We start from the raw sequence: 26,750 nt of genomic DNA, 5'->3' as shown, positions 1-26,750 counted from the left end.
TCATTTTTTTGCCTGGACTTATTTTTTAGTTCCACTGGCAGGAACAGTCCACGGGCTCTTGAAAGTTGTACTCAACGACTGTGGCGTTGCGGGAGCAGTAGAGTGTGACGAAACGGGTTTGTAGTCCACTCTCGCGGCAGCACTTACAGAACCTGGCGTGACTGTTGATGTTAAAGTTGAATATGGTAGCAGACGGACATTTCCCATCACAAGAATACACTGTAACCTGTAAGAGGATAGAGAGGATTATGCTACGAGGCGAGAATGCTACAATAGAAAGTAATGCATCACTTTGTTTGTAGTCTTTTTTTTCTACGCTTATTTCATGCTTGCATTTCTTACCGGTGCATTACTCCTGCAGTCATCTTTTCTAATGGTAGTCCGAATGGCCACGCGTTTGCATGTCTTACCATCCTCTTTACCTATTCACCGGTTCACACAGAAATAAGATTCACAAAAGAGGTAACCCTCAGAAATATGAAGATGCAAGCACAAACATACACGAAGAAACACACACACTCACACACAAACTGGCAAACACATGCTCACACACACTCCTCTAACTCTTTGATCATTTACAACAGAGACCTGTCATTCACACAAGCCGAAAGGCCTTTTTGAGCAGGGCTCTTTGTTGCCCAGCAGTAGGATCTTGCTTTGATTGACAGTTGGGTGACGGGGGGCACAGTTCTCGCAGCAGAGATCGAGCTCGCCAACTGGATACTGACCTGAACTCAACCTTGTTTTTTAGTCAGTCAAAGCTGGTTAAATGGATTCTGTATAAGTTGGAATGCATGAATGAGAAGATGATCTTCAGCTTCTTCTAGAGGATCAGTGTTAACCTTGAGCTTATTTTGTCTCACAAGACTTTAAATCAAGACTTTGCTATTGAAGTTAACATTGCTCATTGTCTGATGGGTCATTCACAGTAGATATTTAAACAGGGGTGAAATGTTGTCCGTGATATAGGATGTTTTAGTATAAACAACAGAGAGGACGGAGATGAAAAGAAAACAAAAAAACATCAAAAAAGACACACATTCACTCAAAGGTTCAAAGTGCAAGTGAATGAGTCAGGTGTGCCAAAGAGTTATTGGTAGTGGCAACAGTGCAAGGTGGTGGTACCTGTGTCACAGTTAGTACTACCAGTGGGAGTTACAGGATTAACGGTAAACGGTAAAACACCCACTCCAGAACCTGGGAGCATCGTCGGGATCACAGTCGTCCGGTTCAAACAACGTCGGGAGAACACACACACAAGGTTACGTTTGGTTCAGATAACAAACTTAATATTACACACAAACACATACAAGAATGGAATCAGTAACAGCTGGCAAGCAGATGGATTTCACTTCTTTTTTTTTTGAGTCAGTCCAGGCAGCCAGCCAAGGAACCCAGTCATTTGATGTACTACAAAGAGCAGCTCAGCAGGGAAAATTCTATCCCCTGCACCATCTTGCTTCCTCATTGGTAAAACACTCACCATGGCGCACCCTGATTGGCCGGACTGTAAAGTCACTGCGAAAGCAGGCAAGCGGGAGAGGCTATGATGCCAAGTCCACAGGGAGGAAAATATCACCATTGCATTTTAGTTAAAGGTTTCATATACACAACTTGGAGATGTTGCTTTACTCAATGTGGAAAGTGCAACTACAAGTTCAGGAAGTTGACATATGTTAAGTACGTACACAAGTAATGACTACTGTACTTAATGTTGACTGCATTCATGTTTCATCCTTCTAGATAATTTCTAATTTCTAAATCCTTGAGTTTTCCATCAAATACTATTTTAGCTGTGCTCCTGGACATGTTGGTAGAAAATCTGGGGACAAACTGTGAAAGCCAAGGGTTATGGGAAATGTAGTGACAGGCCAACAACAGGCTTTCTCTCCACCCCCCTACAACAGGCCACACCGCCAACCACTCAGCCATTAAGCCCATCCACTGCCAGGCAACAAGGCGCTCACCCGTCTGATTGACAGCTCAAAGCAAAACCAGAAGCACCAATAAAGTTGGAGACTCACATGTCCTGCAGCAACCGTCCACATAGCTCTGAACCACACCACCATTCTGCAAGACGAGGACAGCATGAGGAAGGGTTAATTGGAAACACCATTTAACATTTTAGTACATAATATTGGGCACAAGGGAATTTGTCACAAATCGTAATAAAAAGTAAAAAGTTGGTAAACATATACAGAACTGCTTCATCAAAAAACAACAAACCAAAAGAAAATATTCATGTGCATTAGAAAGGTTTTGAAACTTCATGTGGCTTTAAAGAGTTTCAACATTAAATTCTGAAATAAAGTATATTCGGAGTTTCTGACCTGAATGCACTCTGTATCATTGAAAGGCGGGCAAACCACCCCTGAGGCGAGGATCACTGCTCCCACTGCTGTTTCCATACAGTCGAAACGTGTGCAGTTCTCCACCCAGGAACTCCCTGCCTACACACACACACACAATCAGAGTCAGTATTACCTAACGATGGGGTGGGGGGTGGGGGCTCGTGTGGATGTATTAGTTCTTACAGCAAAAAGCTCTGCTGTCCCGTTTTCATTGTTGAAAGTACAGGAAACATTTTTACAGGAGCCGCAGCACACCTGAGGATCTGAGGATGGCAAGTACACCTGGTGCTGAAAAAGATTAAGCAAATGCAGGAATAAAGGTTAAGTTGAGCAATGACTTAGGGATCTATCAAAATGTGTTGGATGCTTACTGGTCCGCATTTCTGGGAGCAGTTGACAGAGCTGATTTCCATGGCGTAGAAGCCAGAGTCTGGGTCTTTGTGGTTTAGGCAGTGGACGGTATAACAAAGCTCTCCTTCAAAGTACTGAACCAAAGACTGGCCTGGTCCCAACACTGTTACCCCTTCAAAAAGACACACCTCTGCCTTCTCTGCACACACACACATGGACACAAACACAAACAGGGTGTAAAACTAAACTGCAAGTGAAAGATGTTGCCATGGTGTCTGCAAACTGAATCAGTGGATAAATAATACCTACAGCACAGCACGTCTACTGTCACACTGGTGAAAGGTGTGTGTATGTGTTTTTATGGATTATACATACGGCATATATGCTGCTGACAGCCACAGCTGGTGCTGCTGTCTGGGATCTTGACCAACACCTCCCCCTGACAGAAAACAGAGTAAACAGCTGACTTAGCAGAATCCCTCACTTTTTCTTCCCTCCAGCAAAGACCTGATTAGATAGTGACTTGCGATGCAGCTTTTTGCTGACTTACCACCTGACAGACAGGGAGGGAGCTTCTCTCACATTGGCATTCTGGGAGTGACGGAAAGAAAGTTAAAGAGAGAGCCAGCGTGAGGCTTATGCAAGTACATGACGGGCATAACAAAGTCTGAGATTATTCCAATCATCAACTCAGGCAGCAGTGAACTGACACCAGTAACAAATAGGATTTATGTGTGTGCATGTGTGTGTGTGTACCGCAGTGGTGCTGTGGACAGCAATGCCCGGGTACAGAGGTTTGAACCAAAGAGAGACCAGGTGCACAGCTCACAGGTGATTCGGGGCACAGGTTGACATCACACACTGCAACACATGGGAGAAATTATGAACATGACTTTGAAGAGACAGACACACAGACGGACAAGAAACCCACACACACACTTACCACAGTGATACTGTGGACAGCAGCTGTTGGTAGTGTTAAGATCCACAGCCAGAATTTCTCCATGTGAACATGTTGGAATAGGCTCAATGCATGACTCACACACTGCTCAGACAGAAAAGACAAACAACAAACACAGTTTAGTTGCTGTAATTGAGGGAACAGTCAAAGACGGAGGAGCCAAAGCAGATGGCCCACCCCAAACCAAAGACTTCCAGTTTTAGACTGACCTGTGAACCACAATTAAAACTTACCACACAGGTAAGAGTAGCAGCAGGACTTTTGCCCCCTGACCTCCACGAGGAACTGATCTTCCCTGCAGTCGGGGGCAGAGACAGGAGGGCACGCCAGCGGGTCACACTCTGGAGAAGATCATTTGCAGCAAAGCGTTTAGAGAAAGTTAAAAGTTAAACCAGAGTATCACAATTAACAGAAAGTTTCAAAAAAAAGTCTGAAAGCTTTGTGGGAAAAAATCTAAGAAATGGAGGTTTGTGTTTGTACCACATCGGTATTCTGGGCAGCAGGACACAGCACTGTAACCCATCAGTAGCCTGTTCCCGTTGTCACAGGGTGGAACTTCACTGTCACAGATGGTCATGTTGCACTCTGACAGGTAGCGAAGGAGCAAAAAGAAAAGGTGATTTAATGCCTCTTACGTTTTCTGAAATATTATGACTTTTGAAGCCTGAAATTAAGGGATACTCTTAGCTACAGACCCAATGGACCATTGTCAGCAATATAATGTACAATAACTATGCAGAGAGACTTCAAGAATGAGTGAAGAAAAGAAGATTCAACTGTTATCTCTGAATCACAATCTCTCAAAAGTTCATATTAGAGACCAAATGATTTGCTGGACAACTTTTAACTCACCACAGATCTTCTTGGGGCAGCAGGCTCCTTCCTCCAGAACATCCAGTACATACTCTCCCTCCCTCTCACACAGTGGCGTGGGGACAGAGTTACAGTCTGGTTCAACAGCCACTACAGAGCCGTTCTCCATACATTTGTAAAGACAGCAGCTGCGAGCAGAGCCATTCCACACCTCGCCTGGGGCCCGGGGGTTACCGTCGTTATCTGTGCACACTAGATACATCACAGCCGAGTAAATACACTGATGATGCAGCTATATACGAGTCGAGGAGTAACATGAGGCGCGGTCCAAAACTCGTTCGGACTCTCTGACAGTGCAGTTTTCATCACAATGCATGTAATTACACTTTCACTCACCACAGCGATCCTCGGTTACACAGTAAGGAGAGTCGGCGCGGTGCAGGATGGTGCCACCGCGGCACACACACTCCTCTCTGATAAAGGAGCAGGTGGTTTCTTCATAGTACTCTCTGTTCAGACAGGTGCGGCTGGTGCAGGTGCTCACACACGGCTGATACTCCTTTCCGGGGGGACATCGCAGTGCTACAGGAAGACACAGGCACTTAGCAATGCATGAACAAATGAGTGAGTACATCTGTATGTGTGTGTATCATTGCTTTGTTTGTGTTTGCTTACGGCAGAAATTGTGTCGTCTCCAGCTGATGCAGACTTGATGTGTGTAGCAGACTGCCACATACGCCGCCAGAAAGTCACACTGATGGTCTTTGTAATGCAGGTCCCCTGCCCACATGATGTCACAGAACTGCTCTGGAGGAACCTACAGATGCACAACCAGGCCACAATCATGTCATGCTTCAACTAAAGATCATTTTCATTAGGGGACATATTATGGAAATATCACTTTTGGGTGTTTGTCTTGCCTTCTGGCCCCCAAAATGTGAGAATTGACAAAGAAAATCTGTAATTTTCAGGCTCCGTGGGTTGAAATCCATGTGGTTTATGCACTGTTCCCTCAGTTGTCTTCCAATTATGTAACTAGTTTTTGAATTTGAATAATACCAATGCAAGTAGTGTTTCATTTGCATTTAAAGGGACAGACCCTCCTGAACAAGGCTGTTTTGAGAGGATGAAAAGAGTTGTGATGTTTGATCCTTGGGGAATTTGACCAAAGCATGTCACAGACATGTCTTTAAGACACCTGGGAACTCTTTTAATTTTTATGGAAAAGTGGCATAATATGTCTCCTTTAATTAACCAATTTATCTTTTTTAGATTATTCAAAATGTATCATAAAAAGGTAAAGGTAAAGGTACTTTATTTGTCACATATACAGCTAGTACAGTGAAATTATTTCTCTGCATTTAACCCAGCCCTGAGGAGCAGTTAGGCTACGGTGTCATTGTCCAATAGTTGGTTTTACTGTTCAAAATCCAAAGATATTCAAATCACAATGATAAAACCTAAATCCTCACATTAGAGAAGCTAGAAACAGAGAATTTTGAGAGAAAATGACAAAGTAACAAAGCACATGCTCTACAATAACAACGCTGCAGCTACCTTGCTGTGGCATGGTGTGAAGGCTCTTTGGCGGAGCATAGAGAGACAGGTGGAACAATCCCCTGTGGTACAGTTGTCTCCGACCCTGCGTGTGTGTTCAGTTTCATCTGTAGTGTGCACCCTCCACGCCTGCAGGAAGAGCGTCATGTCTCCCACCTCTCTGACCACCGTGCCGTTGGGCAGCTTCAGGTCATCTTCTGGGTTCCCATCACAACAACCTGGCACAACGGTCAGACAGATATTTGGTGTATGTGTCGAGTTACACAGCTACATTGTCATCATGCAATGTAACTGTTGAGTGAGATAATGTGCTTGTGAATGGCCCCAATTAAACCAAATGGCTCTCAACATCTCAAATTGTCGTATCCCATAATGACACAAGTCAAAGTGATGCTGCTGTTTAGACAATTAGCCCTTGGGTGCTGATAGCTGGCACTCAGATAAACGAGGATGGTGCTGAGCTGGTGCAGTCAAAGTTGATGTGTGTGTGTGTGTGTGTGTGTGTGTGTGTGTGTGTGTGTGTGTGTGTGTGTGTGTGTGTGTGTGTGTGTGTGTGTGTGTGTGTGTGTGTGTGTGTGTGGACTCACCACACAGGCCTCGAGTTGGCACAGATGCATTATACGGAGTAATGTACTGGAGCACCATGATGCCAGTGCTGTGATACCACTGCATGCTGACCCCACCAGGTGTATGAATCAGGTACATGCTACCTGTGTCTTCCACATAGAGCGAGTGACGGGAGAACGGGAGCCTGGCAGGTCGGTAGTTCACCGTCACCTGGAGACAGATTGATACACAGATGCACAAGAATAACATTATTCACAAGGCACGAGGCACGAGTTAATTTTGGCAGTAAATTAGGCAAACAGAGGAACCTTGCGATCCAGACGGTTGATAATGATTCTGTTGGAGGAAGTAGTGATGTTCAGCTTCTTAAAACACAGACCAGATGTTCCACCCGTTGGACTCTTTGAGAGAATGATGTAATGATACAACATTAATATTTATGAACTTTTGATCCTGATGCAAACACGTCTGTGGGGAATGATGGGGAAGAGACTGTACTCACAGTTCGTCTGATGGAGTTCACACTCTACAAAGAGGACAAAACATTTCATTTAAGATTCATTGCGCTGTCATATGACATTATGGTATTCATATTACATCCTATGTAAGTTACCTGGCTGGTTTCGCATTTCTCCACAGTACCAATAATAGTCTCTCCGGGCAGGTTAACCAGGATGTAGGAGCCATTATCATACAAAGCTACATTGTTGCCATCAAAGGTGATCACACGCAGGTCTGACATCACAGTGCAGCGACCTAGGAAGAGCCAGCTATATCAGTAAAATCAAACACATCATCTGAGCAAATAGAGATTCTAATCACTCGGCCTTCCCAACGTTGAACCAAAAGGAAAGTCTGATTTTTAACTAACTTACTTTAACTAAAACAAACTTACAGGGGCACTGCCACTGAGGACAGCAGGGGTCTGTGTTGATGAGGATGGGCAGGCCCAGCAGACTGCACTGGGGCTGGGTGGTGTTGTATCGACAGTGGAGAGACGAGTTGTGAAGCAGCAGCTCTCCGTTGAAACAGATCAGCTCTGCACATTCATCAATACGGTACGAGTACGGCGGCTGTGGAGTCAAACACCTTTCTGTTGTAATATTCATGTCCACAAGCCACAGCACTCATTCATAACCACTGACAGACTTGTTCTCATCTCATTTGTAAACACACACTAGGGATGTCACGATTACTTGTTTTCACAATTAATCGCGGTATTAAACGCCACAATTACTTAATCATACAGGTTCCTAAATACCGTCATTTCCAAAAGAGATTATGTCGGGACCATGTCGGCAGATCAGCACAGCACGCACGGAACGAAAACAAAGTTACACAACATTATGAACGATATGAATCATCACCTGCGGGATAACCACCTGGCTTTGTACGCCAGAGTCAAGGTAAATACACAGTAAATGGGTTAAATTACGTTAATGTCAATTTACCTGACGTAACACTGAACTGGTAGGAATTTGTAAGAAAAAAAAAAGATTAAAAAAAACTTCATACTTAAAACATTTTCTCTGAAGGATTAATAATTGGTCCTATATTAATAGATACTTTAAATAATTTGTTTGTATCATTAGTAATGCAATTATATTTTGACTATATTTCATTTCACACATTCATAGTTTTGTAAAATTATTGAATATAATAATCGTGATTATTTCTCTGACAATAATCGTACCAAGAAAATCTATAATCGTGACATCCCTAACACACACATTTTCAATACCAAGCAATCCACATAAAGCATTTAAGTGTAAAGCATAGGCCTAATTTGTACATTTCTAAGAATGTAGTAGTTTTTTTTCACAAAGGGTGATGACATAAATAATCAATATATCAATCATACATTTTATACAGTATACACTACATGGTACTTTCGCATTTTGTTCCCTGCACAGAGTTATCTTTTACAGTAGGTGTTAGTGTGATTGTGAGTCGACCTTTAACCATGACAGCAACACTTACTGTGCAGGGAGTAGTGGGGAAGAGAACCGGTGGTGTGGCTGATGCTTCTTCTGTTGTAGGAGAGACGCCGGGACTTGTGGCGACTCCTGTGGTCGCCGACTCGGTAGTGGGCTCCACAGTTGTAGGAAGTGTTGCCGTGGTTGTCGCAGCTACTGCTGGGATGTCCGATGGGGCAGTGGTCTCTATGGTGATGGTTGTATCTGTCGGTGTAGGTTGGGGAGCGGTTGTGGACGCAGCGGTGGTTTCAAGGGTAGAGGCGACGGAAGCGGGGGCAGTTGGGACGGCTGTGGTGGTTGAGATCGGAGGAGGCGGGGCGGAGGTTATGGGGGCAGTCGTCTCCGGTGTTGATGGTGCGGTAACGGTGGTGGAGGTAGGAGCGGCGGAGGACACGGAAACGGTAGTATGGGCTAGAGGAGAAGTAGTGCCCTCGGTGGATGCAGTGGTGGGGATCGCTGTGGTGGCGGTCGTAGTTACCCCTGAGGTTTGGGTGGGGGTCATTTCAGTTGTAGTGAGAGTGGTTGTCTCCGGCGGGGTTGAGGGAGCGAGGGTGGTGGACACGGTAACGGTGGGTGAAGCAGGAGGAGATGTGGGTGGAGATGGGGTGGGCAGACTGGTGACATGCTCGGTAGATGATGTTACAGTGGAAGTAGCGGGAGTGGCGGTGGTTGTTGTTGTTGTCGTTGTGGGTCTGATAGTAGTAGTGGAGGAGGTAGTTGTTGCTCTGGTGGTTGTAGTCGCGGTGGTGCTCGGAGTGGTGGTTGTGGAGGTGGTGGTGGTAGTCGTCGGCCTTGTGGTGGTCGTAGTAGTCGTAGTGGTTGTTGGTGTTGGTGGTGCTGTAGTAGTTCTGTTGGACCGTGTCACGTACGCAAAGGGAGTCGGAGTCGGGGGAAGGGTCACACCTAGAGCAGACAATTTATATTGTAAAAATTGACTGACTTAATAAAGGTCATTGCAACACTAATCTATGTGTTGTATAAGAAACTCATTATATTTAGACAACAAGCTAATCTGCTGCACTCACAGTCCTCTGTGTAGACACATCTCCGAGTGATTTCATCGAGGACCATGTTCCGAGGACAACGTGGGAAGCAGCCCTCCACACTGCAACATACACAACTCATTTCAGCGCTTGTAGGGTCGATTATCATGGCTGTATATTTAGTGCTTTTCATTAGGCAAGCCTCTTACGGAGGAAGGAACTGGCAACGTGTGGCATCTGGGTCACTGCAGGTGTGGACACAGGGATTCGCACAAGCCTGGTAGCGCCACTCACACATCATACGGTAAGGTATCACAAAGCTGCTTTCTGAAAGACGAGAGGAAGACACTTGATTAGCTAGTGTTTGAATGTATGTGTGTTGGATGTAGTACTGTGTTTCTGACCCTCCAATATGAAGCTGCTGCTAATTTTGAAGCTCTCTGAGGTGTCGTATCTCTGGGCTCTTGCAGAGGTGCGTGTCAGTGTCAGAAAGATCCCGGGTTGGCTGACAAGCTCGAATGAAGTGCGACCTGGCAAAAACAGCCCCTGGTGCTGGATGAAGGTCGCCCTGCGACTAAACTCTACCCCTCGAGTCCAGCGCTCCAACTTAAGGCGGCTGCGTTGAGACACGACAAGAAAAAAGTTTGGTCTCTCTGCAGACTCCAGGGACACCACAGGGACACCTGGAAAAATAAGAGAATGGGAGTTAATGCACCCCAAAAGAAAGAACAGTAGCAAACAATTGTGTGAATGCTGACGCTCACGTGATGTTCTGTCCTTCTGCAGGCCTGCTGTGATCATAAAGTTGAACAGAAGGCCTGGGGCAGGCAACTGCCCAGGTCTCACTGTTACCAGAGGGAACACAGAGCCGCTGGTGCGATTCACTCCCAACATGCTGTCATTATAGACAGCACTCACCACGGAAAATGGGCCATTGCCTAGCTCTGTGAGGGAAGTGCCAGAGCATGAAGAAGAAATGAATGTGGTGGCAAGATGGCAGGGAATCAGTGATTGCCATTTAGACACAAAAATCAACTAAAAACCTCAAGCTACACTCATACATACCTTGATTATAGTATTCACAATCGTAGGCTGAAAAGGAGCAACACAGTTCATTAGTTATAAAGTGTCTCAGTAACATAGAAGTTATTACAAGACAACAAGATGGCTGTTGCAAAGAGGGAGTGGACAAAGTGAGCTAGAGAGGTAGGCAGGGCTCATGATACATCCCTCACCTGTATAAAGACAAATGCACTACTGTATGAACATGTTTGTGTGTGTGTGTGTGTGTGTGTACTCACGACAGACAGAGGGAGATCGCCAGTGTATTGTGACCCCCTGTTGACAACATTTGTGTGCATATGCAGCGATGGACGTACAGAGACACTCACAATCCCCCCCGCGGTTACAATTGCAAGTGTCTGTTAGGCAGTTCCTATAGAACCAGGCCACATCCACCTGGAGGGTATGCACACATTCAAAACAAAACACAACACACACACACACACACACACACACAAAATCATAAAGTGAACCGGGTCAAATCTCGCTGGGGGAAGCTAAGGGAGGTCTTGTTTAGGGGGTGAGTTGTTCTCAATAATTCAGAAAGGCAAGGAGTGATGAGATATCAGGATAAAGGAATGTGGGTCAACCTCTGGTGCAGAGGGGATCAGATGAGCTCAGATGACAGACAGACAAAAATGCATGAGTGATGAGATGGTCCGTCCAGCGGCAAGTTTCACACAATACCTCTGTGTTTCTGACAGCGGCTACTGCACTGCACACGACGACGCATCACATACTTTGAAGTAGATTAGATTACAATTTTGCTCTTGCAATCTAATGATTTCAGAAGATGCGACAAGCAGAGATATTGATGAGGCAGTGTGTTGCATCCTGGCTGGAGCAGCAGGCTTGCAGTTAATAAAGTCATGTTAGTAAAAGGGTTCTGCAGACATTTTATCCTGTTTATACTGCTTATGAACCCTTTAGAAAGCTGGTAATAAAATCTGGGAAATGTTGGTAACACCAATCAAATCATAAAACCTATCAATTCAAATTCAATATTAAACATAAACAATGACTGTAACTTTCATATAGTGTATGCAAACCTTTATAATTACTGTCTTCACAGAGCAGGGGCGCTTATATTCTGACAAAGAATGAAGGTTTTTTTCCTTAGAAAACTAAGCGCTAGAATCACAAAAGTACACAGACAGGTTATGTCTGCTTTACTAAGGCTACGGTGAAATAGAGAAGTCTGGTAAAGGTAAAGAGGTCTGGCTACTTCATTGGTATTTTTAAATGTTTCTTTCATCACATTGTTTTGAAAAGAAATCTGAACAAAAGATTCACTGTCTGAAAGTAAGAGACGCAAAAAAAAAAAAAAAAAAAAAAAACTTGAATGTGTCCTCTGACCAAAATTTTATCAATTAAAGCTTCAAAATTCTCTGGATTTAATCATTTGTGCAAAATCATGTTTTCTATTTTAACCCAGGCAAAGAAACAAACTACCATGAACAGAGCAGGATCAATGATGTGGACCATTTACTCCCTTCGAATTAAGAGTGAAACACAAATGAATGTGTTCCCACAACAATGTAGACAAATGTGCTGTATCACAACTAATGCCACAGTTACTGTACAGCCCTCAAATTAAAAAAAACTGTAGAAATCATAAAAGGAAAGTGCTAAAATAAATACAGAAACAATATTTCAGATGAACCTACTCATTAAAGATACACTGATTTTAAACAGCAACTATTCAAGAAGACAATCATCACAAAGAATATAATCATCAATAATCAACTGACTTGAAAACAAACTAATAACTTTACAGGGATCTGTTCAACAGAAATATGCAAGGATTAGTTTTTGCATATCCATTTTGCTCACTTTTACTGAAGGTGTTACTTAATTGCACAACATTAATATAATCAAGTAAGGGTACTGAGTGTGATTTTAAGCTTCTGTTTACAGGGTGAGTTATGGCCCAAATGTCGTTTCTGTGCATATATACATGTCTCCATCTGCTGGCCAGAATTAGAAATACTGTACTGTAACAAAACATCGATGTGTGTGTCTGTAGATGTGTGTAGCTCAGCATCTGGTGTGGCGTTTGGCATTTATCTCTGTGGAGCAGTGTGCTGGGATCAGTTAAGGGTAGTTCCCATAACCCCTCAACAACCTCTTCTCCCCTGTCGGAGCCAAGATAACCTTTCTGTCGCAGCATTCATTCTGTAGGGACATTTGAATGTGTGTGCATCACTTCAATGGCACTCACCACGTTGTGACAGGGTGCAAAGACATCACTGTAGAGGAGAGCACATTCCCTCTTGGCATACGGCTGTCTCCCCAAGTCCCCTTCACATGGTCGCGCAACAACATAGTCACTTTCGCACTGAAACACACACACACACACACACGGTGATCGAGTGTCTGATTACTTGTAAATATCACGGTGGACACGAGGGAGACATGCACACACAGATTACAGGAGCTACAGAGAGCTGGAGAGCACTGAAAGACCAGGGGGGGTGAGGAACAGACACAGAAAAGGGTAAACGGACAATCAATGGAGGACTCATCATACCTGTCCCAGAGCCCAGCTATCTCCAAAGGTCTGTGCATTACTGACTTCCATGTGACTAGAAGTGGTCATATCATTCACTGTCACACTGTCAAAATTCCCACATAGACCGCTGAGAAGGCCCTGAGGGAGAAAGCAGACCACACATAGCAGTCTTTGTAGGAGGGCAACTTAAAATGGTCAATAACAAAATACATTACTCCTCATCCAGACCTTCCACTGAGGTCCGACTCTGATGTGTACAGTTGTCTTGCGGTCCCAGAGGATGGTCAGGTCCTGACTGGAAAAGTGGACCACAGTGTAGTAGCCAACTCTCCACAACTCAAACTCTGACCCTCGACCTACGACAGTGGCCGGATTCTGAGGCAGGACAAAGTATTGTTAGCAGAAAGTGCTGGAATTTTATTGATATATATTGTAGAAACACAGGTAAATTGTTTTGATTGATATATAGAGTGTTACTGTGTGTGTGTATTGTCCTTACAGGATTGCCAGAGTTGTCGGTGAAGTAGATTTTGGTAAGTCCCACATGAATGACCAGTATTTTCATGCACACAATGCCGCTTTCATAGCAGTCCTTGTTTTGGGCAACAATGGACATCTCGGTTTCTGCTGCACTCTGATCACAGGGCAAGACAAAATATTACTCTCTGCCCAAGGTCTAATTTGCCACTGTATCAAAAAATTCAACCCACATGGCAAATTTGATTCTACTCATTCAGGACAGGCTGTCGTTTTGGATATGTGAGCGTTGACAGCAAGAGGAAGGAAGTCTAGGCTATGAAGGTACAGCTGCTTCGCCCATACTTTCCAGGTCTGCATGGAGGCCACAAGGCTGCTGGGTCTTTTCTGTTAATTCTAATTCTATATCCCTGGGAGCGCAGGAGCCCTGGGGTTTGGAGTGAACACTGGTCTCTTTGTGTTGCTACAGCTTTGCACAATGTCTGCTAGCATTACCATGGTGCAAACCCACCAGCACACACACACACACACACACACACCTTAATCTGCTCTAATTAAAACCACTCTCCCTTCTAAGATCAGAAACAGGCATGGATTTTCTCTCACAGATCTGAATCATTCCTGGCTGGGAAATGTAAAAGATGCTCCTCCTACACATCCAATCTTACTCACTCACACACACAATCTAGTATGTGAACCCTGTCACCGCACTACTAGCACAACATTTTACATCTTCACTCACACACACCAAGGAGTTCTACTCACCTTAAGCAGGTAGACTTGACAGTCAGAGTGGTAGTCATACTCAAGGCCATCAAAAGTGTGGTAGTGTCTGTCACTGTAGACAGTACACACAGCTGGACAGGGTGAGTGGGTGCAGTTAAAATAGCCACGGTGACACAGACTGAAGGGACGGACAAGTGGAGGCACATGAGAAGAGTAAAAAGAGACAGAGGTGGAACAAAAGTACCATTTCATTTTTTTTTGTGTTTCAGTGATTTAGTGTGTTAGAAATTAATTTAAGTCTTACATGGAAAACTGTACATACACAAAATTCACAAATAAATATGTGTATCTCAAATAAAATAATAACATCACTGCTCTTTCTGGTGTTTCTCTTACAATGGCAAAAATATTAAATGTAGATTACAGTAAATGTGTGTACCATTTGTAACATGGTGTTTCTACACTTTCTCCAGGCAGGTATTCAAGGCCCAACCAGGCACAGGGGCAGTTCTCTGGATAGTAACACTCCCCATTGTGCAGAACCAGCCTTTGTGGACAAAAGATAAGTTACACAGGAGGTACAAAATATCACAAATGTCTGATTCTGTGAAATTGACACCACATTCAGCAAATTCCACAGTAAATCTGTTTTAAACATCAGCATGATCTCAGGAGGGGATTTTGGTAACTAAAGGTATCCAAATTAAATAGTGTATTGTCGAGGTGCCTTGGATAAAGACTTAATTGACAAATAACAAAAGCATATACTATGGCAAATGTTCTGCTTGTTGTCCCTCAATACAAAAAAAGGTGACTATTAATTGACTATCGACTAAGAACTTAAGGTATGTTTTGCAAAGTGGGCTGGAATAATTACTTTTTAACACCTTTTAGAAACACAAATTCATAACATTGTAGGGCGGCAGGAGCTTGTTTTACCCAGGAGGGCAGACACAGCCAGGGATGCATGGTGTGTTCGGAGGGCAGGTGAGGTTCAACATCAAGTTCCGGCAAGTTGGTGCACAGGCCACACCTCCCCTCTGCTCAGTGCAGCTGTGGTACACTTTCCCCTCTGGACACTCCCCAACCTCTACACTATCAGGCTCTAAAACGCACACACACACACACACACACACACAAAAATCAATGCCTGAGTTGCCTTAAACGTCAACCTCAACAGCCAATCTTGGGAAACAAGCTGCAACTGCAGACATAAGGCTCTTGATTTCAGCAAGAGGGACACAGCATGAAACACCACTTTGTTGGTGGAGCGAACAGGAGCAGGAACCAAAGGGAGGGGAGAGTGTGGAGAGGTTACCTTTTTCCTCTGGCACACACTCCATCTTCCCATTTCTGCACAGACTGATGGAGGAGACAGGAAGGAGAGAGAAAAAGGAGTGAGTGTTTGCGAAAGAGTGTAATGTTATCAAACACAAGGTTAGTTTAAGTGCTCTACATCTCATTTGACAATCGCTCGAGCTCCACTGTGTCCAGTCTGGAGACGAGCCAATGCTAGATTTATCTTTCGGTGGCAGGTCAAGGCCAGCTGTGACTCACCAGGGGCCGGAGGCGCTGAAGGTCACTTCCCCTGGCTGTGACACACCACCCATGGAGTAACAGTGACACTGAGACCTGAATGGAGGAAGATGACAGTATTTTAATTACGGTAACTAATGTGCATAGTTTCTGGTAATTGATGACCGTCGTTAAGATGATGTATGAGCCTAAGAAGTTCTTACAACTGCACGCAGCGTTGGCGCACATCGTCATAATAACTGCCGTCTGCACAGCCACACCCCTCGGCACAGTCGTCACGGTTACATGTCTCAGTGCTTGACAGAGCCCGACAGGAACGCCCACAAGATGACGCACAAGAGTGGTACAGCATACCACCAACACACACCACTCCTGCATACACACATACACATTTTTTTTTGAATGAAAGTTTAATTTCTACAGTACTTTGTGCATGTTTTAACTGAACTGCATTATGGGGGTTTTCTGATTTTGATGAACATGATGGCAACCATATTGGGTAGGATATTCAAACATAAACACAAAATAGCATGAATAAAATCCAGAAGGAAAACACTTACCACATTCAGAGACGTGTGATCTGAAATTTATACTGATTCCATGTTTGGCGCAAAGGTAAGTATAGTGAGCCAGCGCCGTGCACAGACAGCTGCTCCCACAGCGACAGGCCTGGTAGCGGCACTGCTGCTGGTAGATGTTTGGACTGATGTAGCCATGACACGGGGCAAACACATTCCCCAGAAGCACCTCACACTGGGACGCATAGAATACTATAACACACAAAACGCCAATAAAACTTTTAATATATTTACAGATCTAGTCTGAACAGAGACTGCAGCCAAAACCTGTAAAACTCAAGGAATGAGTAATAACTTAATCATCAAATCAGGATGTCGAGTGCAGTATGTAAACCTGCTGGCAAAAATGAAGCTTCTTCATGTGAAGTATGACTTTATCCATGCAACCATTTTAATCTTTCCATCTTTCCCGACAATGCTCCATGATGTAATTGCGAGGCATATCCATGAATTTCGTTACACAAATCAAAAAACACTCTTTCTCATCTCTGAAAATGAAGTCAAACAATATATTAAAACTATTTTAAAAAAATCCATTAATGGGAAAGCTATCAAGACTTTGAATTGATGTACTCTTTATAATGTTTTTGTGTAACACAATATCCTGAAAAATTGCCTCTGTATGTTTGTAGCCCCCTGGTGGCGGTTGTTGTTGTATTGAATTACATTGCACTATACTGATGTTGTAATTCTTAATAAAGTTTTGAGAAAAAAAAAGATGTAATTGCGAGGACATTATTGTCTACTTGCTTAACCTGTTGACCAATAACCGAACGACATTTGTGACCACGAGACTTTTGTTTACAATTTTTGGACCGTTTGTGAACGCAAACCAGACCAACTGAAAATTTGCAACAATGTATCATCCTTGCCTTGATTCAAATCAGATAATGGATCTTTAGGTGTGAACCCGCCCTAAGATACAAGAGGAGGTACAATGATAAAAAGAAAATTACGGTAGACCATAATTACCATTATGCTGGTTCATCTCACAAGGATCGACAATGGGCAGGTTAACTGGAGCTACGCAGGCAGATGACACCTTCCAAGCATTGGCATGAAGCTGAGGAGTGCCCTCGATCATACCTGCTGGAGACCTACACAAGCAGGCACACAGACACAAACACAGTCCATTAAAGTGTCATTTTCAAAACTAATCTATAATTCTGAAGTATTTGCTCACAGGAAGTCATCTCGCAGATTTCCATTGAAGGTTCCACAAAGGCCCAGCGTCTGTCCACGCCACTGGCTGTCCAGCTGCAGGTAGACCCGGCCCCCTTGACCATCATAATGCAGCTTCAGACCAATCCCTACCTTTAGCTGAGTAAACACAGAGGTAAGCTTCCGCACCTCCACTGTATCTATACACCCGGAAACAAAAAATTAAATGACCATGAGGAGTGTGTAAATCGAAAACCATTCTTTCTTTGAACACAAAAAAGTCATTTTCCTCTGCAGCTGAAATTCTCCAGCTTTTTGTGATTCCTACCGTCAACATAGGGCAGAGCAGGTGCTGGGTTGACACCAATTATCACCTCGCCCTCTCTGGTCAAAGTGATCTGATGACCCACGTCTTCATCTAACACCACTGTCACTGACTGAATACACGCGTGGTGCTGCAGACACACATACCACACATGATAGATGGTTAACATCTTTGTGAAAAGGACAAAGCAGGCTTGGTGTGAGCATGAGAACCATGGTTCACAATACCTCTGCACAGGTGGTATACTGCAGTGTGATAGTGAATCTGCTCCCGCTGCGGCTCTTTGCCAGGACGTACTGGCACGCCCCCGCCTGGAGAAACATCCTACCATCAAACGTTGTCACAAACACATCCCCCACCACCGAGCACTCCGCTGAAAAGGAGACAGAGAGTGCCGAGTTAGTTATTGAATCTCAATCCACACTTCTACTTCACTTCACATATTTATGACTACATGGTCTTAAAGGACAATCTCACCTGTGCAGTTGTTCTCAGTGCAGTTCCACACTCCTCCCATGCATACACTGAAAAAAAAAGCAGCAACAATAGATTAGCAGCACCTTGACCATGTTGTATGCTGACAAGGGAATTCACAGCTGCACTCACCAAACACTGCAGCCCTGTTGAAGTACATGTCCTTGCACATATGATGTTCCATGGTAAACACATGGACACTGAGAAACAGCAATGCATGTTCCATTCTGCAGGATAAGACCTGTGGGAAAGAGGATTTGAAAACAAGAGTAAATTCAAGGTTGATTTATAGAGAGCAGAGAAAGGAAATTTGAAAAGATTTTTGTTTGAATACCATCAGGACAGTAGCAGCCATCCAGACAATGCAGGTTGGTTCCCAGACACTCTTTCTCAAATGTACAGGTAGGTGGACAGCAACTGATACAATCTCTATAAACGAAACTCTCCTCGCAGCCGTCATCTACATACAAACACACACAGAGTTTTCAAATAAAGGTATATAATATCACACAGAATCATTTATCTGCATAATATAAATGTGTGTGTCTGTTTTCACTGAAAGGGCACAGCTATTCTTGGGCTAAATTAATGATTTTGTAAAAGTAAAACTATACAGTATATTAAATATATTTAAGTGATAACTGATCTTTCACTTTTCAAGTGTCAAGAGCTGCAATGCTAACTTACTGCAAGATGGGAAGCTGTCCCTCCATTCCCTCACTGGATATCCAACATGTGAGCAGGCTCGGGTGTATTCAACCAAGGCTCGACAAAACGTTTCCTCATCATCAGATCTTGCAAAAAAGAAAAAGAAAAAAATCTTGTCTGAAATGTTTTTGGTTTCTCTACAAATATATATATATATATTATTTTTTTTACCACAACTGAGCTAACACACAGAGAGGAGGGTGTAGTAACAATAAACAATGGAAGTTTTTTTTACTTACACACAGAGGTCAGATACACAGCTGGCCACAAAGGGATTTGGATCAATGTTTTCATGACAAGACAGAAACGGGAAGAAGAGAAGTGCACTGCATTTCTCTATGGCATCCTGCACATATTCACAGTAAATAAAGTATGAACATAACAAGACATCTAGCAAAACAAACACTGTTGCAGTCTTTAAACACAGAAGCACCACTCTAGTTCTCACTGAGTTAAAAAGATAAACGTTAGAATATGTAAAGTTGGACTATATGCCAATAGTTATAATAAGAGGAGTGATTGTTTGTGGTTCTTACATCCATGTCTGACTCAGAGTGGCAGGGTCCATTAAAGTCCAGATCCACTGAGGGACAGGCTCTCTCATGAGGCAGATCCACTGCCCAGCTGTTGGCAAACACTGCAGCTTCATCTGTATGAATGCCTAAAACACACCATCGACACACATAGAGTATGTGGGGGTCACCTACAGTAGCACATATTCTCAAACAAAAAATACCAGAAATAGATAAAATGCATGGTTTAGCACACTGTGTAAAGATGCAGTGGATATAATTCAAACATGCACACCTGCATTTCTTCCCTTTTTTTGTCAACAAACACGGTAAAAACAAAAAGAATAATTAGGATTAAAATAATCATAATTGATTAAAACTGAGAGTTTGTAAATTATGAATCCCAGACACTAGCAGCTTTACAGCCAAAGCCTTTCCACTTGTTTACTCTCTTTCTCTGCGCTCATCCAAACTCTGCTCAAACAAGCAGGGGACTGCAGTTCATATTTCTGGTCATCAGAGGAAGGATTCTTGCTCCTTCCAACCATTCAAACCAGAACTATCAGTTCTCCACTGTCTTCTCTCTGTGGTCTCTCCAAGTCCCACCGCTACTATAATTGGTCTGAATCAGTGTTGAGTGTATAATAATAATAATTGAGGTGAGTGGGTGCTGAAAGAATGGATAAGAGGATGAGGGGCCGGTCAGGCCGGTCTTACCACGAGCTGTGGTGAGATCATCGCCAGCAATATGGTTAAAGTTCCCACACAGGCCACACGGGGCACCATGGTGCTCCTCGCTCATCTTCAGGTAGACACCAGAGCCTCCGTCCCACGCCAAAGAAAAGCCAAACACACTCTTCACCAGTAGATAATCTGCCAGCCGCTCGATAAACACACCTCCTACAGTCTGAGGCAGACTTAGTCTGACATTACACAACACACATTAAGACAAATTAGGAAAAACAGCCTCTTTGAAAAGCATGATAATAATGCTCTATTGTGACTTTCCAGTAGGTGGGGACAGGATGGCGATTAATGAGTTGTTTCTCTCCTTTCTGTTCTTACAGTTTTGTAGGAAGAGAAATAACAAAATATTTATCTATCTATATCCATTTTCGTTCTACATCTTTGCAGAACAAAACACACGCACCTGCGGCCTCCCTGGTGGACCTGATATCCAGAGATGTGGATCTCCTCCTCATTTGGGAAGAACAGGCTGAGAGCCCTGGGGCATGTATATACACTCCCATCACACACCCTGCTGTTGTGGACCTGAGTAGAAAGATAATTGTAGAGAATCAAAGAAAGGGTTGAAGGATCAATGAACCACAATCTGTAACCTGCACCAACTTAATTTAGATAGATACAAGAAATAGACACACTTGGGGACATACATCTTTAAGCAAATTCATCACAAGCAGTTGCAATGTTAAATACTAATTGCTACAATTGTCAATAATGCTGTTAATGGCTCTTATCCCCAAACCCATTGGCTTCCACTGGAGACATAAGTAGTTTATAAGATCTGTTGACAATATATCACTAGACTTTTCCTTTTAACATGAGTTGTAAAAAGCAAAATGAGATAAGTTTTGTCCCAAATACAGGCAATGTCTAACTAAACAAATGAATATGACAATTATAGTTTCATATATACACCGTTGCAACTACTGCTATACCTCCCTCATTTAACCATTTGTGGAGGTATTTTTGATAGTTAGCATTGTGTTGAACTGCTTTATGTGATTCTCTGTATGATTTGACTTTAACTGGAACCATAGCGTTGCTTTCAAACACCATTAATTTAATGTATGCTGAATACTAGTTAAGTATTTCATGGATTTCATTTTAAATTTGAATGCTCTTACCCACACCGTGTACTGTGGTGTAGCTGAGTGGCAGTCCTGGGCCAGAACATATGAGCAGGTTCCAGGGAAGTAGAAGTATATTCCATCAAATGTTTCAAAGTGGTGCTGACCCCAGGATCTGCATATCCCGTCTCTGTCCTGGCCCTGGTTAGGTACTGGGGGGGGGGGCAATTCACTCAGATAATCAGATTAAAGGTTCTTGAAATGATGAAGTGAATCAGTTTCATGCGGTGACACAAAGCTTCAGCAGAAATTGACACCTTATCAAAGGAAGAGAGCAAGTGATACATGTTATCTCTTTTATCATCTTTATATCTTTCATCACTGAACCTTATCAGCAGAAAATGAATACCTGAATTTTATAAAAAAGTCCTTTGTTGCAGTTAATTTCAAGAGCTGGTGGGTATGCCAAGATGATGCCTACGACCTTTCCCAAACTCTGAGGGGGTGGAGGCTGGTGACAGTGAGTCACATCCTCTAATCTTATCAGACGGTGGGTTAGTCATGCTAATGGTAATCCAAAAATAATACATTTTGCAAATTATACTGTACATATGTTGATTATAAAATACCCACACTTAAATCAACAACATATTTCCGCTTTTATTTAATAATAAATAGGCATTGTCTGTTATAGTAACGTGTGTTATGTGGTATTAGGTCCTTTACCCTGTTCTTCAAATTTTGCATTATACCTGGGAGTCTTGATCATTTCTCTTGGATGAAGCTTTAATGGTCTTTTCTTGGTGAAACCTTGCAGGTACGGCTCATTTCACAACAACTTTGTTCTCTCGGGTTTGATGAACAATCCATTTTCTTTACTGCCTTGTACATAGTCGATCTCTGGATTTCATTTCAAGCTTAAATTCAGCTTGAGGCCCCTCAGGAGCTATACTGTATTCTTTCCAGCGTGTGTCAACACTAAATTAGTTTGTTTAAATTAAAATGTCGTTTTGATAACTGTGACCTAAGATCTCTTGATATACTGTATAGGGACTCTGTTCAGAATATAGAAACCAGAAACTCCATCACTCAGCCCTTACCCCATTACCTTAGTTCAAGTGACTTTATATGTGCTCCTGTAGGGAGTACGTAGGGAAGGGTGTGTGTGTGTGTGTGTGTGTGTGTGTGTGTGTGTGTGTGTGTGTGTGTGTGTGTGTGTGTAGTCTGGGTTGAACTGGAGGGTTTTGGATTTATTTCAACAAAGAGAGATAAAGTGGGAGATCTGGGGAAATTTGATGATTAATGCTGGCGTGTGTGCAGGTAATTACTGTTTGCTGAATGATGGGAGAGTATGATGCACACACACGAACAATCTCATACACACACACTCATTCTTGTACAACAATATAGCATGTCACTGTTATTAAAAAGTTGCGATCATGCTAACCAGCCAGGCTGTTGCATAGTGTAGACGTATTGGTGCTTGTTAGTCAACCATGGGGTTGCTCTGTGAATTATTTCCTTGCAAATTTGAGCTGACACCAAAGGAAGATATGGTAAATGGTAAATGGACTTGCACTTATATAGCGCTTTTCTAGTCACTCGGACCATGTAGGATATGTAGGTGTTAGTGTGTATTACTCACTGATCTGGCAGCGGTCTCCCAGTGCCTGAAACTGAGCACAGTCACACACACCGCCTTCCTGACACCAACCACCATTGAGGCAGCCACAATATTCTGGGAAACACATAAAGAAACTCAAGTTCACATAGCCCCAGCCCATCTGGACAATGATGGTTTTAAGCTTCTATGATCTGGGATCTCGTGTACTTACCCGAGGATGAATCTCTGGCTGTGTAGTTGTGTAAAATGCTGCGAGACAGAGAACCCTCTGATAGCAGTGGTCTGTATGTCTTGGAAAACAATAAACAATAAACACTTAGAGCAGTTCTTCAAATGCCTCTAAAGCTCAACTGGCATCAGTGACACAGTGCTGTACGGTTGGTGTACCTGATGCTGTAAGTTAAAAGTTGCATCAGGTTGAGTGGGAGAAACTGTATGTGTTAGTGTGTGTGTTTGATTCTTTACAAAGACAGCTTTGTGCTGGATAGGGTGTGCGCATGTGGGTGCCCTGACCTCGTCTGGTTCTCTTAGGTGTAGTGTACCAACCTCCTCCCCGAGGAGATCCCGTTTCCTCCGAAGTGCATTAGCCCTTCTGCACACACACAAACATGCACATTAGTGGGAAGAAACAGTCAGAGGGGAGACTTAAGTGCACTTTACACCGCTTGAATTCAGACTCCAAACTACTCTTAACTGAACTCTCACACACAGGTGCACCAACGCACACACACACACTTGTATGCTATCTCTGTCACACGCTCTAGTAGTGACACAAACAGAAAGGGCAAATGCAGCAATCACTGTCAATCTATTACATTGTTAATATTACTTGTGAAAGAAAGTATTTTCTTTTAAACACAATATGACTTATATTTTAATAATAATTAATGATGGAAATAAATTCATTCCATTTCTTCATTTAATTTACCTCTGTAGTCTTCCTTCTGCCACTGATAGTCGGCTCTGAGCTCCTAAATGCAGAGTGGTACAATTAACATTAAGTTGTTAACCTGTCAAAGTAAATACCAATTATCTATTATAAAAGTATATTTATGGCCACAGGGTCAGTTCAAACACATTTTAGTAATTGAAATATGCGTCATTTGTAATTATTCAGCAGTTGAATGTCATGTTAGGGCATATCATGAAGGAACAACAGTGCAATTTTATGCAATATATGATTTATTAAACTCATATAAGCACCTTAACTCTATCATATAATAGTATATATAGTCAGGACGCTTGATATGACATGTAATATAACATGTTTGATATTTCCAATGATAAACCTGTTGATATCACGTCAGTTTCTCCAATGTAACATTTTGCAGAGCAAAAACTGACAGACTCACCCTCAAGTAACAGCAAGTGGGAGATTGAAAACGACATGAGAAGAAATCGTTTCACTGTCCACTTTAAGTTCATCTCAGAGTCCGAGAAGAAGTCCCACCGAAACGTTAACGGTGCATCTCAGTTGTCCCGAGAGGAAAACAGGAACTGGGTTTACCGTATTTGACAGCACCAGGACGATGGCTGGTCGGTGTAGAAGCTACCTGGTGGTGACAGCCCCCCCCTGAGCAGATGACGAGTAGCCCACACCTGTGTGGCCAGGTAAGCCTGCCCTGCGCTGCTCTGTCACTCTAACATCCGCAGCCAGCAGCAGCATGCAGCAGCCCCGTGGTCCCTGTGTGAGTGCCTGAGCCCACTGCTGTGTCTGTCGCTCCATCATCACAGAGGTTTTCACCTGTAGCGGTACCGTTACATGTCTGTCTGGCTGAACACATGACCTGGGTGGGTGGACGGAGATAAAACACTTAGCTGAAGGTAAATGACGAAACTGTTGAGGCAGAGACCAGGGGGTTTAAGGACAGACAGCACATTGCCATTACAAGTGCAACTAAAATGTGTTTGGTTTGTCAGGTGGTTCAACCAGAATTAAAGCCAAACGGATATGGACGCCGATGGATACACATTTTATAAAGTAACTTTACAGCAAAAGCTAAGTTACATTAAAATAAAAGCAATCAAGCAGGGTTGTGTAATGTGCGATTAGGCTAAAGCTAGCCATGTAACCAACTAAGCTAACAGTTAAAGTTAACTGGTTCAACTTTGTCTTTTTTATGAAGTCTATTAGCAAGTTAGCTTAACAGCATGATGCTGTGTAAATGAATACGGTTAAAGGTACAGTAAATAAGATTTTAAACAGTAGTTTAGCAGCGAACAGTTATTTTGACTAAAGATATTAGTCAGTTAACAGCATCCTGGACAGAAAACAGCATCACCTGTACCGCCATGTTGGGTCTCTGCTCCAATTTGGTAGTTGAGTTGAACTGACAGACAGCGCGTGCACGTTGGATCAGGTACGTGTGTCAGTGCACGTGACAACCTCGTCCAGGCAGGTGAGGTACCAGTCAGGTGTTTGGGTTGGCTTTACCGAGATGGAGGGCCTTCCCAGCTGCTAATGGGCTTCGGTTTGACTCTGAAATGGATTTTCTTCTCAATGTAAGTGATTTGAGACATATTATATTTCTAATATTGATAATTAATCGTGTCTGTTGCTAAGTGTTGCAAATTGCAATCACTGGGTAACATTACTGTAGGTTGTTGCTAGCACACATGGCGCTAATGATTCAGGCTAGTTTCTAACAGGGTAAATTTATTCTGTTGTGCTTGTCTTGTGTTTGGAGGCAGCTTTCACTGGACTTCATAAACTTTTCACACATAACACATAAACAACCTAACTGACAACATGAAGCTGTGGCCGACAAAGCAAGGCGCTGACAGTGTAGCCTACTGCAAAATCCAGATGATTGTTTACTGAACCATGAAAACAGCATTATCTATTTAACATAATCTTGTAACCTCTTACTGACCGACTTAACATATAGCCTACTTTTATGTTTTTATACAAATATAGAACAAAAGGCAATTCAAATCCACAACGTTACTTGTAAATTAGGATCATGTTGATTATGAATGCTGTGCTTTCTATTCATCACTTTCTTTTGGCAGTTACAAGTAGTACCACATTGGAAAACAGGAAACCCTGATAACGTTCATCTTCCCAGGCTTGACAAACAGTACACATCAGATGGTACAAGTGATCAAATTAGATGTATTATGTCAAGAAAATACACAGGCCTGTATATAAAGACTAGCAGCAGAGAAAGATACGGCACATATGCCCATTGCCCACAAAAATTACACGATTCCAGTATATCATACTGAGATTGACAATGTAAGAGACAAAGCAGCTTTCTCAAAATTATGTTGGCCTAATAGCATTTCTGCTACTTTGTCCATACTATTCACACTGGTGGGAAAACTACAAGGCAGACACAGTGACGTTAAGGGTAACTGCATAAGGAATGCATACTCTGCTGCCATCCATAATCCAAACTGCAAGGAGCGTTTCTTTTCTCTATTATCTAAGCGGAAGAATAATGACCACATATAGTGTCTTCAAATAAACTGGAGAGGAAAGATGGTGCTGCACTGCTCATTTCCCACAAAGGATTAATTTACAAAGACTGTCCAATTCCACACTATTTTAAACTTAGAAATAACATAAATAATTGAAAGGTAAAAATGAAGACAGAGGGGGGAAATTATATGTTTTCCGATTGTGATTTTGGCCTGTTCTGTCATTTTCGATATGATACTGCACATAAACTGCCAAAACATG

The 26,750-nt window shown here is 42.9% G+C and overlaps 1 protein-coding gene across 1 annotated transcript; it reads right to left on the bottom strand.

The window, feature by feature from the left end:
- Positions 1-25: 25 nt before the first annotated feature.
- Positions 26-24,490, bottom strand: otogl (otogelin-like; the record flags this gene model as incomplete). The annotated part of the gene is made up of 57 exons (XM_083974325.1): positions 26-226; positions 343-422; positions 2,025-2,070; positions 2,331-2,450; positions 2,535-2,639; positions 2,723-2,901; positions 3,078-3,141; positions 3,253-3,293; positions 3,459-3,563; positions 3,646-3,747; positions 3,897-4,004; positions 4,144-4,248; positions 4,516-4,728; positions 4,873-5,058; positions 5,152-5,293; positions 6,034-6,251; positions 6,621-6,810; positions 6,909-7,001; positions 7,103-7,126; positions 7,214-7,356; positions 7,496-7,673; positions 8,581-9,479; positions 9,602-9,681; positions 9,769-9,886; positions 9,964-10,242; positions 10,324-10,503; positions 10,625-10,651; positions 10,861-11,017; positions 12,843-12,959; positions 13,152-13,271; positions 13,362-13,508; positions 13,633-13,767; positions 14,376-14,514; positions 14,776-14,883; positions 15,276-15,441; positions 15,655-15,698; positions 15,894-15,968; positions 16,076-16,244; positions 16,433-16,642; positions 17,423-17,547; positions 17,634-17,811; positions 17,940-18,066; positions 18,164-18,309; positions 18,414-18,460; positions 18,543-18,651; positions 18,745-18,870; positions 19,098-19,204; positions 19,358-19,464; positions 19,655-19,779; positions 20,348-20,553; positions 20,781-20,902; positions 21,499-21,653; positions 23,087-23,179; positions 23,277-23,355; positions 23,612-23,657; positions 23,994-24,036; positions 24,418-24,490. The coding sequence occupies 57 exons, from the start codon at positions 24,488-24,490 to the stop codon at positions 26-28; spliced, it is 7,827 nt and encodes a 2,608-aa protein (XP_083830451.1).
- Between the last annotated feature and the right edge of the window lie 2,260 nt (positions 24,491-26,750).

The sequence above is a fragment of the Trachurus trachurus genome, assembly GCF_905171665.1.
Source record: "Trachurus trachurus genome assembly, chromosome: 6".
NCBI classification, from domain to species: domain Eukaryota; kingdom Metazoa; phylum Chordata; class Actinopteri; order Carangiformes; family Carangidae; genus Trachurus; species Trachurus trachurus.
This window is presented reverse-complemented; position numbering and strand designations above follow the sequence as displayed.